The following is a 12,664-nucleotide window of genomic DNA, read 5'->3' as shown; positions in this document are numbered from 1 at the left end:
GATAGGTCAAATACAGTGAGGACTGAGAACTGACCATTGGAATTTATAATATGGAGGTCATCGGTGAGTTTGACAAGAGCAGTTTTGGTAGAGGTAGGACAAACACCTGATTATAGTAGGCTGAAGAGAGAATTGAAGGAAAGGAATTGGATACAGTAAGTATAGACAATTCTTTAGAAGAGTTTACTACAAAGGGAAGAAAAGAAGTTGGGCAAGAAAACAATTTTTTTTAAAGTTGGGCAGTAGTTGGTGAGAGAAGTAGGATCAAGAGGTTTGTTTGTTTGCTTGAAATGGGATAAGTGAGAATGTTTATTTGCTAATAGGAATGACCCAGTTAAGAGAACAAAAATTGACAATGTGAGAGAGAAAAATGAAAATTGTTAGAGTAATGTCATTAAATAGGCAAGAGGTGATGGATGCAAGTGTATACGTTTAGGGTTTGGCTCTAGGAAGAAACATGGATAGTTCATTTATGATAGCAGTTGAGAAGGCAGAGTATGTGGTGTGGTTCCTGGTGTGTGAATAGATGTGGTAGTGGGAATCTGTGGAAGTTCTCTTTCTGACTGCTTCAGTTTTCTCAGTGAAGTAGGAAACATGGTCATCACCTGAGAGTGAGAATAGGAGAGGAGGTGTTAGGTGTTGAGAAAAGAGGATAAGATATCAACTAATCATCCAGAAAATCAAGAAAGTGAATGGCAAGGGTAGTGTGGTATGCTTGCCTTGTAGCAGTAAGGTCCATTTGATGAAGTTTTAAAAATAAAACAAATAGTTGTACACGTTTTTACCCAGCTACTTTCAGCTGCATGGATGCAGGCACAAAAGTCACTAGAAAGTTGAATTTAACCAGGCTTATGGTTTTGCCAGGTGAATACAATGAAGCAAAAGAGGGGCAGGAAAATCAAGGAACAAGGGAGTGATTATAATTAATCCCCATGGAATTTAAACTGGATACCGAGGAGGACTTCAAGGGGATGAGGGTTGGTGAAATAGTAGTAGTATCAATGTATTGGAGATCTTAATGCAGTTGAAGGATTGCTGGAGTGGTAGAGAGAGTGAATTAGAAAGGTAGGAGATGGTAGAATACATGAAATAGAGCAGGGTACAAGACAAGAGTGAGGGAGTGAGGCACCTAGAATTGGTCCATGCACAACCCTGAGAATGAGTGCGTCCATAAATTGTGTGCCCTAGGAGCCTCACTTGCATGACCTGGCTTTTAGTGATGACAGTGTCCAGTGAATGACTGTGCTAGTGAATGGCTAAGATAATTGGCAGAGTGGAATTCAAGGAAATAAGAGACTAGGATATTAAAAGGATCATCTATCTGTATAATGAAAATGCCAAAAATTGACAGGAGTATATTTTGGAAAAAATAACTGTGAGGAGTAGATAAATCATTAAGAAATGAGAAGAAATGGTCTGAGAGCAGTTCACCATAACAGTGAGGGATAATGGGTGATATAGTCTGGTGACAGGAAATTCAAAGCTGGGGGTTTTAGGGAGCAAGAGGGAGAATAATTTTAAAACAGCAATGAGCAAAAATGATGCCTACTCCATCTCCAGGTCTAGGGAGATGAAAGAAAAACAGCCACTACTTGAGAGGGCTTTATTGGAAGCAGTGTCCTTGGAGAAACATAGATTTCCATTAGAGAAAGAATGTAGAGGGAACTTTCTGGGAAGAAGTTGCTCATAGAGGAGACTTTGCTGATAATGGACTGAATTTCAGAAAGCATAGTGGAAGGGTTGGAAGAGTTGGGGAGAAATGAGAAAAGAGGACAAAAGGGATTTACAGAGGGTGCTGGAAATGAGGGTGACCTCAGAGTCCAGGGTTCTTTTGGCTACTGCTGACAAACAGGAATAAAGAGCACAGTAAGATTAGTCCTAGTGAATTCAAGGCAGTGTTGGCAAGGCTGTGAGCGTTTATGGATAGGGAGGAGTGGCTTTCTGGGGCCAATATGAACCTGTTCTGTTTTTGTCAATGAGTTATATCTTCATTCTACCATCTTGCAGTAGCGCTTTTGAGAATACAAAACAAACAAGTTCAGATTTTGTGTTCCCCTTAATGGACAGGAATATAGATAACATTTTATAAGTATCACTTTGAGATGTAATTTAACATATTATATTTGTCCTTTATAGAATGAACAACAGATCGTGGCAGAAAAAGCTTTGGAATATTTAGCTCGTTATTCAGAAGACGCACAAGAAGTCATTGTAGCTTTAAAGTAAGTAATCCACATCCTGTGGATGTGAAAGGATCTCCTCTGTACATGTTACTCTTGGTCTGTAAACTTTGCCAAAATAGTACTGATGGGATCAAGCTGAGTCAATGCCTACAATACCAAGTGGTTTTTTTCCCAGCTTTATTGAGATGTAACTGACAAATGGTGGCATTGTATAAGTTAAGATAGGTAACCTGGTGATTTAATACACATTCGTATTATGAAATAGCACAGTAAGATTAGTTAATACATCCATCACCTCACAAAATTACACACTGTGTGTGGTGAGAACATTTAAGATTGACTCTCTTAGCAACTTTCAAATGTATAATACAGTATGGTTAACTACAGTCACCATGCTGTACGTTAGATCTTTGGAATGTATTCATCTTATAACTGGAAGTTTATACCCTTTGACCAACATCTCCCCATTTTCTCCACCCACAGGCCCTGGCAAACATCATTCTACTCTATGTGTTTGGATTTTCTTTCTTTCTTTCTTTTTCTTTTGTTTTTTTTTTTTTCTAGAGATCCCACATATAAGTGGACAATACAGTTTTTGTCTTTCTCTGTCTGACTTATTTCACTTAGTACAATGCCTTCAAGGTCCATCTGTGTTGTCACAAAAGGCAGGATTTTCTTCTTTTTTTTTTTTTTTTTTTTTTTTTTTTTTTTTTTTTTGCGGTACGCGGGCCTCTCACTGCTGTGGCCTCTCCCGTTGAGGAGCACAGGCTCCAGACGCACAGGCTCAGCGGCCATGGCTCACGGGCCCAGCCACTCCGCGGCATATGGGATCTTCCCAGACCGGGACACGAACCCGCGTCCCCTGCATCGGCAGGCAGACTCCCAACCACTGCGCCACCAGGGAAGCCCAGGATTTTCTTCTTTTATTTGGTTGAATAATATTCCTGTTTGTGTGTATGTACATATACCACATTTTCTTTATTCCTCCACTGATGGACACTTAGGTTGTTTCCATGTCTTGGCTATTGTGGATAATGCTACCGTGAACATGGGGGTGCAGCTATCTCTTCAAGATAGTGATTTCCTTTCCTTTGGATATATACCCAGAAGTGGGATTGCTGGATTGTATAGTAGTTTTATTTTTACTTTTTAAGGAACCTCCATGCTGTTTTCCACAGTGGCTGTACCAGTTTGCATTCCCATCAACAATGCACTAGGGCTCCCTTTTCTCTACAGCACTTGTTATGTCTCGTCTTTTAGATAATAGCCATCCTAACAGGTGTGAGGTGATATTTCATTGTGGTTTTGATTTGCATTTCTCTGATGATTAGTAATGTTCAGCATCTTTTCATGTACCTGTTGGCCATTTGGATGTCTTCTTTGGTAAAATACCTATTCAGGGGCTCTGCCCGTTTTTTAATAAGATTATTTGTTTTTTTGCTGTGGAGTTGTAGGAGTTCCTTATATATTTTGTATATTAACCCCTTATCAGATATATTGTTTGCAAACATTTTCTCCCATTCCATAGGTTGCCTTTTCCTTTTTTTGATAGTTTCCTTTGCTGTGCAGAAGCTTTTTACTTTGATGTAGCCCCACTTACTCATTTTTGCTTTTGTTGCTTGTGCTTTGGGTGTCATATCCAAAAAATCATTGTCAAGGAGCTTTTTCCCTGTGTTTTCTTCTAGGACGTTTATGGTTTCAAGTCTTATATTTAAGTCTTTAATCCATTTTGAGTTAGTTTTTCTGAGTAGTGAAAGATAGGGGTCCAATTGCATTCTTTTGTATGTGGATATCCAGTTTTCCCAGTACCACTTATTGAAAAGGTTATCTTTCCTCCATTAAATATTCTTGTCTCCCTTGTCGTATATTAGTTGACAGTATATATATGGGTTTATTTCTGGGCTCTCTGTTCTATTGGTCTATGTGACTACTTTTATGCCAATACTATACTGTTTTGATTACTATAGCTTTGTAGTATAGTTTGAAAACAAGAAATGTGATGGCTCTAGCTTTGTTCTTTTTCAAGCTTGCTTTTGTTGTTCAGGGTCTTTTGTGGTTTCATTTGAATTTTAGGATTTTTTTTTCTATTTATGTGAAAAATGCTATTGGAAATTTGGTAGGGATGCTTAAGGTAAAAAAAGATATCAGTTGAAACTGATCTTCCCCTTTCTCTGTTTGTATGAAGGAAAATGGTTTATCAAAAGGGAACTTTTACATACAATAATGAGACAGAGGAAGGTGAGGTTAGGGCATGGTAACTCCTAATGATGTAACTGAGAGTATGCCAGTGGGAAAAATAAACCAGAAGGGTTCTATAGTAATTCTCCCATTGGTCAACTATACTTGAGGCCATACTTCTGAAGGGAAATGGAGTCACAGATACAAAAGTATCAGAAGGAGTCTAGAGATACATACGTTTAGTCAGATAAATATCTAAAATTATTCTGGATGATTGATGGTGTTTTTTCTTTTTAAAGATTTTTAGGATTTGAAACTTTACAAACTACCTTATTTTGTCAGTTTGTCATCATGCCACCAGATCCCTTCAAAAAATATTCATCCTAGTTTATGTGGAACCCAAAGGCCAGTTCCAGGTTCCTTTATAGAAAGAAAAATATAAAAGACTTGTACACTATATCTGATGTTCTGGCAGGTGATTGGGGGCAATTAGATAAACTGTGGAACTATTTAAGAATTTGTCAAGCAACACTTTCGTTTTAAAATTATTTTATTAAATTACTCTTCCAAAATTACAAAGTTGGTTTGTTTTCATTGCAACCATTAAGACATACAAAGACCTATAAATAAAATAATCTCCTTTTTTACCTCTCTTTTCTCACTTCTGCCTCGTGGGCTAATCAAGATTAATAACTTGGTATATATTCTTTCACATATTTCTTCCTAAGCATCACTTTTTATATTACTTTATCATACAGGTGTTTGCTTCGTCTTCTTGTTCCAAAAGTTTCTCGCATGCCAGAATCTGAAAACAAGTAAGTTATAATTCAACAGAAATGATGTATTCACCGTTAGAAAAAAATATAACAATTTTCACTAGAAACCTTGTATTGAGAGATATATAGTATACTGGGTAAGGTCAATATAGGCTCTGGGGCCAGTCTTCCTGGGTTCATATTTTGGCTCTGCCATTTATTAGAATATGTAACCTGGGCTTCTGTTTCCCGATCTGTAAAACGGGTATAATAATAGTACCTACCTTATGAGGTTGCTGTGATGCCCTGATGAATAAATACGTGTAAAACACTTAGAATAGTGCCAGGCATTTACCATGCCCTCAGTAATGTTCGCTATGATTTCATTATGATATTGTATCTGTTTCCCCCTTTCTTAACAGGAGACTTAAATATAGACATAGCTCTTAGCTCTTACTTTCCCACAGAAACATAAATAAACTGGTTGGCTTGTTGATTCTGATTCTGTATCAGCTCAGCTGGAAGTATTCAAATATCTTTCTGCTCACAGTTTCTATGGCATAAGGTATAAAGAACTTAACAATACATGGAAGAATTGGGTCACCCATATTTCATTCACAAAATTCACTTCCTCCTAATGATTTAAAAGAAAACTCTATTCAAGGTCTTGACTAGGGATAACTTTCAGAGAAATACCACCTATCTCTATTTTCTCTACTTGGACAAAAACTCTGTAAGAGTGTATCACTACTTCATTTTTGCTTTCTATATTTGTACCTGGAGGCAATATATTTTTTTAGCTAAATTCTTTGGGAACTATCTATGACTGAGATAATATTAGATTGATGACATAACTTTTTTCATAATGCAAATTTTACCCAGACATATATGGTAAGTTTTGCCCCTTGTTTACAGGCTCTATGAATCCATTTGAAGGGCACTCAAGCTAACTAAAAAAAAAAAACCATATTGAGATAATTGAAAATTTGAGTAATGACCAAATATTTGATATTAAGAAATTATTAACTTTTAGGCATATAATGGTAGTATAGGTATGTTTTTAAAAGGATCCTTATATCTTATAGGCACATCCTAAAATATTTATGGATGAAATGATGTGATGTCTGGAATTTGCTTCTACAAACAATAAATGCTGGAGAGGGTTTGGAGAAAAGGGAACTCTCTTGCACTGTTGGTGGGAATATAAATTGATACAGCCACTATGGAGAACAGTATGGGTGTTCCTTAAAAAACTAAAAATAGAACTACCATACAACCCAGCAATCCCACTACTGGGCATATACCCTGAGGAAACCATAATTCAAAAAGGTCATGCACCAAACTGTTCGCTGCAGCTCTATTTACAGTAGCCAGGACATGGAAGCAACCTAAGTGTCCATCAACAGATAATGCATAAAGAAGATGTGGCACATATATACAATGGAATATTACTCAGCCATAAAAAGAAACGAAATTGAGCTATTTGTAGTGAGGTGGATGGACCTAGAGTCTGTCATACAGAGTGAAGTAAGTCAGAAAGAGAAAAACAAATACTGTATGCTAACACACATATATCGAATATTTTTTAAATAAAGTTCTGAAGAACCTAGGAGCAAGACGGGAATAAAGACACAGACCTACTAGAGAATGGACTTGAGGATACGGGGAGCGGGGAAGGGTAAGCTGGGACAAAGAGAGAGAGTGGCATGGACATACATACACTACCAAAAGTAAAATAGATAGCTAGTGGGAAGCAGCCGCATAGCACAGGGAGATTAGCTCGGTGCTTTGTGACCACCTAGAGGGGTGAGATAGGGAGGGTGGGAGGGAGGGAGACGCAAGAGGGAAGAGATATGGGGACATATGTATATGTATAACTCATTCACTTTGTTATAAAGCAGAAACTAACACACCATTGTAAAGCAATTATACTCCAATAAAGATGTTAAAAAATAATAATAATATGGGAGAAGAGGGGGTAGGTGGAGGTATCATTAAAATAAGATTGATGATGAGTTAATAATTATTGAAGCTGGGCCAAGGATACATGGGGATTCATTCATCTGTTAAATATAAGCATCTTTGAAATTTTCAACAATAAAAAGTTAAAAAATGAAATAAACTCAGAGACTAAATTTTGATAGCTAATAGATTGTAAGAGCTCCTCAAAGGCTAGTACTATTTGTGTTTATCTTTGTATCTCTGGAACCTAGGACAGTATCTAGCACAAGCACATAATAGCCACTCAATTTATTTAAATGGCTGAATATCAGTCCTTTACAAGAAGATCTTATATTGGATTTAAAAGGTGCTTCATATTCCATGTAATTGTGATGCACAGTCAGATCCCACTCATTAAAACTAATTTAAAGATGGGGAGAAGGAAAGGGATCTTGTTCAAATTAATGACAAACTTTAATTACAGAATATTTTGTAAATATACCTTTATTGTTCTCAAGTAAATATAGTAATAAAGAACATCTACTAGCAGTGTTTTCAAGTAGAGGTCAGGACCTGATTTAACAAATAGATTAGACTAACTTATAAAAGAAAAAAAAAAGCCTAATTCAATGGGAAGAGTCAGAGAATTGAGTTCTAGTTTTAGCTGTTTCACTAACTTCTGGTTTACCTTAGACAATAACAACTTATATAACTTCTCTAAGCTTTATTTTCTTCACCTATTAAATAAAAGAAGGTGAACTGGAAAAGTTCTGTCCTCTTCTAAAAATCTTATGTTTTTCAATTACAGTATCTACCTAAGTATTAACAATTCGTGTGCTACAATTTTTGATAGCAGTTTGTCTCTTAAATAGACTATGCATCCCTTTCCATGTGCTCATTCTTACTTGTACTATTTATTTGCATTAATGGACCCTCCCTAGATTATTTTATATAGTCACTGAATTAAATAGTGAAGTCGGGCTTCCCCGGTGGCGCAGTGGTTGAGAGTCCGCCTGCCGATGCAGGGGAAACGGGTTCGTGCCCCGGTCCGGGAGGATCCCACATGCCGTGGAGCGGCTGGGCCCGTGAGCCATGGCCACTGAGCCTGTGCGTCCAGAGCCTGTGCTCCGCAACGGGAGAGGCCACAACAGTGAGAGGCCCGCGTACCGCAAAAAAAAAAAAAAAAGTTAAATAGTGAAGTCAACTTTAGCTCAGCTGAAATTCAGATTAATAAAATTTACTGTTAGAAGTTACTTTATATAAAGCAGATGTTTCATGTTTATCCCTAAGAAAGCTGCTACTTTTCCTGAAGCACAGTCTGTATTGTATAATACTAGACATTCTCCTGATAAGGCCAGTCTTACAGTGTGTTCTACCCTACTTACTATAAACTTCCTTAGTTGAGTTTGCCGATACTTCCATATTCAATCCTTTGTTTAAGCATAATGGGATGTTTTTCTCTGTTAAAATTTATGTTGCCCCTAAAGAAGCTTAACTAAGGGTCAAGAGACCTAGGTAGTAGTAGTCTTGGCATTGTCATTGCATGACCTTAGACAGATCATCCCGCATTTCCAGATCTGTTTCCTCATCTGTAAAATGAAGGGTATGGATAAGTGGTTTTTAAACTATATTCCTTAGAAACCTGGAAAATCTGTGGCACTGCCTCAGGGACTTCCAGGAAGCCGAGACTCTAGGCCTCCACCCACCACTGGTTCAACCAGAGCAGGTACACTTTTGTCTCTTCTTGTATATTAGACTTTTATAAAATTTTATTTGAAACACAGGTTCCAGTTCCCCCTCTTCAAAAAAAACCAAAGCTTGAAAATCACAGAGATCACTACCTGCTCTCAAATTCTGTGACCCTGTAATATAAAACCTTATCAGTCATTGAAATCCTTTGCTTGAGAGTAGGTGTAGAAGGGGAAGAGAGAAAAAAATATGAGGACATTGGAGATGAGGAACAGTGTCCTATAATGAGGAAAAAGTGTTGAAATGATAGGTTGGAGCCTTGAACAACAAACTTCAGAATTTAACATTTTCCTTGAGCTGCTCTCAGGCAAATATAGAGTCTCTTTTTGATACTTTTCTGTAGTAAAGCTTTGGAACAGTATGAAAATGCTCTTTTCTTTATTTTTTTAGAAAGAAACAAATGGATAGACTTCTGACTTGCTTGAATACAGGTAAATATCTCCTTGGTTATTTTCACTCCTTCATTTTGCCTCTATCCTCTATTAAATTCTCCAAGTACATTGAGCACACTGACTCGGGCTTCGTGTTTGAGTTAAGCTTCATGCTTTTACTAACATACGTCACAGCAGTATACCTGTTTATATATTCACAAGCAGAGAAAAGTTTGTCATCATTAGCATTCATCTCCAAATGTGATTTCACCTCTGTTTTTATTCCAGTTTTTTAAAAGACATTTCCCTTCCTTCCTTCCTTCCTTCCTTCTGTCCTCCCTCCCTCCCTCCCTCCCTCCCTCCCTCTCTCCCTCTCTCCCTCTCTCCCTCTCTCCCTCTCTCCCTCTCTCCCTCTCTCCCTCTCTCCCTCCCTCCCTCCCTCCCTCCCTCTCTCTCTCTCTCTCTCTCTCTCTCTCTCCCCCCCCTCCCTCCCTCCTCCCGCCCTCCTCCCTCCCTCCCTCCCTTCCATGTCTATTGCCACTTGGTCCTAACCTAGAAATTGAACAGGTGAAAAAGGGTCAAGACAAATAAAAATATTCTGAGCCCTGCTAATTTTCATGTTCTCTGAATCAAATTCAGATTGTTTACTCTGTTGTTTTGAAGCTGTCCATCTGTCTATCCAAGTCTGTGTCATCTCCTCTATCTACTAATGGCTCCCTGTCCACTTCATTCAGCTAACATCCTAGCTACATTGCATTCCATTTTCCAACTCTATGCTTGCTTTCTTGGTGTCCCTTTTGCCTAATAGGTCTTCCAGTTTCTACTGCCCATGTACCTATTTCCTTATGTCTAAAACACACCAAAAACTCCATATCTTAGAAATTCAGTTCCATTTATTGCAGTAGTTCAATTTTATACCTCAAATACCTGTCAACAGGGTGTAAATGTAGCAAAGTGGTTTAGAAACTACAGCTTTTCAAAAGATAAAAAGTTCTCTTTTGGCATTCTTATCTCTCAGAAGGGCACATGAGTATGTAATAAATGCGTTCTGATGATGACGGCACATTCTGGTTCCATACTGTGCTTGCTGTAGGAGCTCAGTAAATATTATGCCAACCTATCAATACTCTTCCAATCCTCAATCTCCTTTTCAGTGTTTTAAATGATTATTCCTCTTCTTTGTTTCCTTACACATAAATCATATCTTTCTACCTCAGGTGGTGAATGATTGCTCTAATTAAAATTATGAATCTCGGGCTTCCCTGGTGGCGCAGTGGTTGAGAGTCCGCCTGCCGATGCAGGGGACACGGGTTCGCTCCCCAGTCCGGGAAGATCCCACATGCCGCAGAGTGGCTGGGCCTGTGAGCCATGGCCGCTGAGCCTGCACGTCCGGAGCCTGTGCTCTGCAGCGGGAGAGGCCACAACAGTGAGAGGCCCGCGTACCACAAAAAAAAAAAAAAAAAAAAAAATTATGAATCTCTCCAAAGATGTGTTTGTTCCCCAGAGTTTGAGTTAACAGTTCCTTGGAGCTTGGTAATGCTTTTTGTCATTTAAATTACTTTTGGTATGCACCCATGCACACGCATAAAAAAAGAACTTTCTAAATTCAAGCTCATGTTTGACTGTTTTTAAAGCAGGATTAACAACTTTGCTAGAGTATAAAGTAAAAGACCTCAATATCAGATTTTCCTGTTTGACTGCAGCACTCCCGAAACTTGCTCAGTATTTTGATGGAGAAGTCTCGACTTCAGGCTCAAGGACTAATGAAGCTCATTGGTTTCGAAAAACAGGTAAAAGGAAATTCTGTGGCTATGGGAAACATTGTGGGGTGGTAGAATCAGATATGGATTCAAATTCTGGATCTTCCATTTGTAGCTGTGGGTACAAGGATAACTTGCTTAATCTCAGTCGGTGAACTCCTCACTGTGATCCTCATTTTTTTAGATGGATTTGTGCCAAGTAAGAATTTATCATATGTCCCCAATTTTAAAAAATGCAACACTATCTCCATTGGCCATTGTCCTAGAATTAAAGATTGGAAGTGATGGAAGTCTCTAAATTTACCTGGAAAAAATTTCTCTGAAAACCTAAAGTTAGCTTTTTTTAACCCCTGAGAAACCCCTCATTAGTGTGTTAATGTTAAAGATGTAGGTAGTGGAGATTATAATGGTACAGGTTAAACAGTAAATTTTCATAATTATGTTATTTCATGTTAACTTTCAGCTTGGAACTTGGCTGTGCAATGTAACAAAGACCCAGTGGCAATGAGAGAATTTTTCATAATTTCTTATAAGGTAAGCCTCTTCCAACAAGTATCTCACATATGGATCACAACAAGGATATGACCACTATGAGTATAGTCAATGACTAAGTATAGAGTGAGATTGGCTTTTAATCTAGGAACTTTTAATATATGTTTAAGCAGGAATGACCTAAGGGGAATTTAATCCCTATAGGGTATAATATGAGAACATGAGGCAGTTCTCCCCATACCGAAATAGCACAAACAACCATCATCCGGAGCCTAAAGTTCTACCATAAGAGACTTATTCCTTTATCTTTGAAGGAATTTCAGTCTCTCAGAACCTATATCAAAATATAGCTATCTTTAGGAGGGAATACTCTAAGAAGTTGTCAATTACCAAAACATTAGGAAGGGTTATGGGTATAAGTCTATAGGAATATTGAATAGGTATCTGGGGACAACAGGAGGTTAAAAGGATGCTAAGAAGCTTGGACCTGCTTTATAATTTTTCCGAGAGCAGGTTTTGTGTGTAAGGATTTGTGAGCTTGTTTTGCAGTTATAAGCCTTTTAAAATAGGTGTTATCCTCCAAGGTAGAGGTTAAATGCCAGAAAGAGGATCAAGTATTGATTAGAGGATGAAAGGAGAGGTGGCAGAGAATATCCCTCATACACATTCTGGAGTATGCAGTCTGATATGTTGAGGTAGATTAAATATTTTAGAACTGGAACGAACTATAGAGATAATCTAGCACAACTCCCTCATTTTATATATGAGTCACCTGAGATGTACAGAGATTGGGTGTCTTGAAATGCTATTAGTTAAATGATGGCGATGATTATGATCACTAAATATTTGGGGAGATTAAGAAATAATGTTTGAAAGTTTAGGTATAATTTCCATTTTAATTAGGTGAAATAAATTAGCTTCAGTTTTGACATTCATGATAGCACTAGTCGGATTCCATGTTAGAATCAAGTAGCCTAGAATTTTACTATACTACAAAGCTGGGAGGTTTGGTTTTTTTTGAGGTTAATTTGTGTTTTTATTTGCTAGTATAACTTAACTACAGTGGCCTGCAAACTCTTTTGATCTAAAAAATACCTTTTACATCACAGTCCAACAAACACACACACATATATAATATGCATGCATATATAAGCAAAACAAAAGTTTTGCCAAAAATGTCTACCCTGAGTGTTAATTCTCTTTTTTTTTGAGACTTTTTTTTTTAAAGCAGTTTT

General features: G+C 37.7%; 1 protein-coding gene across 4 annotated transcripts in view; it reads left to right on the top strand.

Moving 5' to 3' along the window:
- The window catches only part of TEX11 (testis expressed 11), a 385,828-nt gene that overhangs the window by 288,364 nt on the left and 84,800 nt on the right, over positions 1 to 12,664 (top strand). For all 4 annotated transcript variants that reach the window (XM_032620813.1, XM_032620814.1, XM_032620810.1 and 1 more), the window contains exons 19-23: positions 2,137 to 2,222; positions 5,120 to 5,176; positions 9,197 to 9,237; positions 10,881 to 10,967; positions 11,401 to 11,471. In XM_032620813.1, coding sequence (XP_032476704.1) covers positions 2,137 to 2,222; positions 5,120 to 5,176; positions 9,197 to 9,237; positions 10,881 to 10,967; positions 11,401 to 11,471 — 342 coding nt within the window. The remainder of the gene's footprint in view (positions 1 to 2,136; positions 2,223 to 5,119; positions 5,177 to 9,196; positions 9,238 to 10,880; positions 10,968 to 11,400; positions 11,472 to 12,664) is intronic.

Source organism: Phocoena sinus, chromosome X (assembly GCF_008692025.1).
Source record: "Phocoena sinus isolate mPhoSin1 chromosome X, mPhoSin1.pri, whole genome shotgun sequence".
NCBI classification, from domain to species: domain Eukaryota; kingdom Metazoa; phylum Chordata; class Mammalia; order Artiodactyla; family Phocoenidae; genus Phocoena; species Phocoena sinus.
This window is presented reverse-complemented; position numbering and strand designations above follow the sequence as displayed.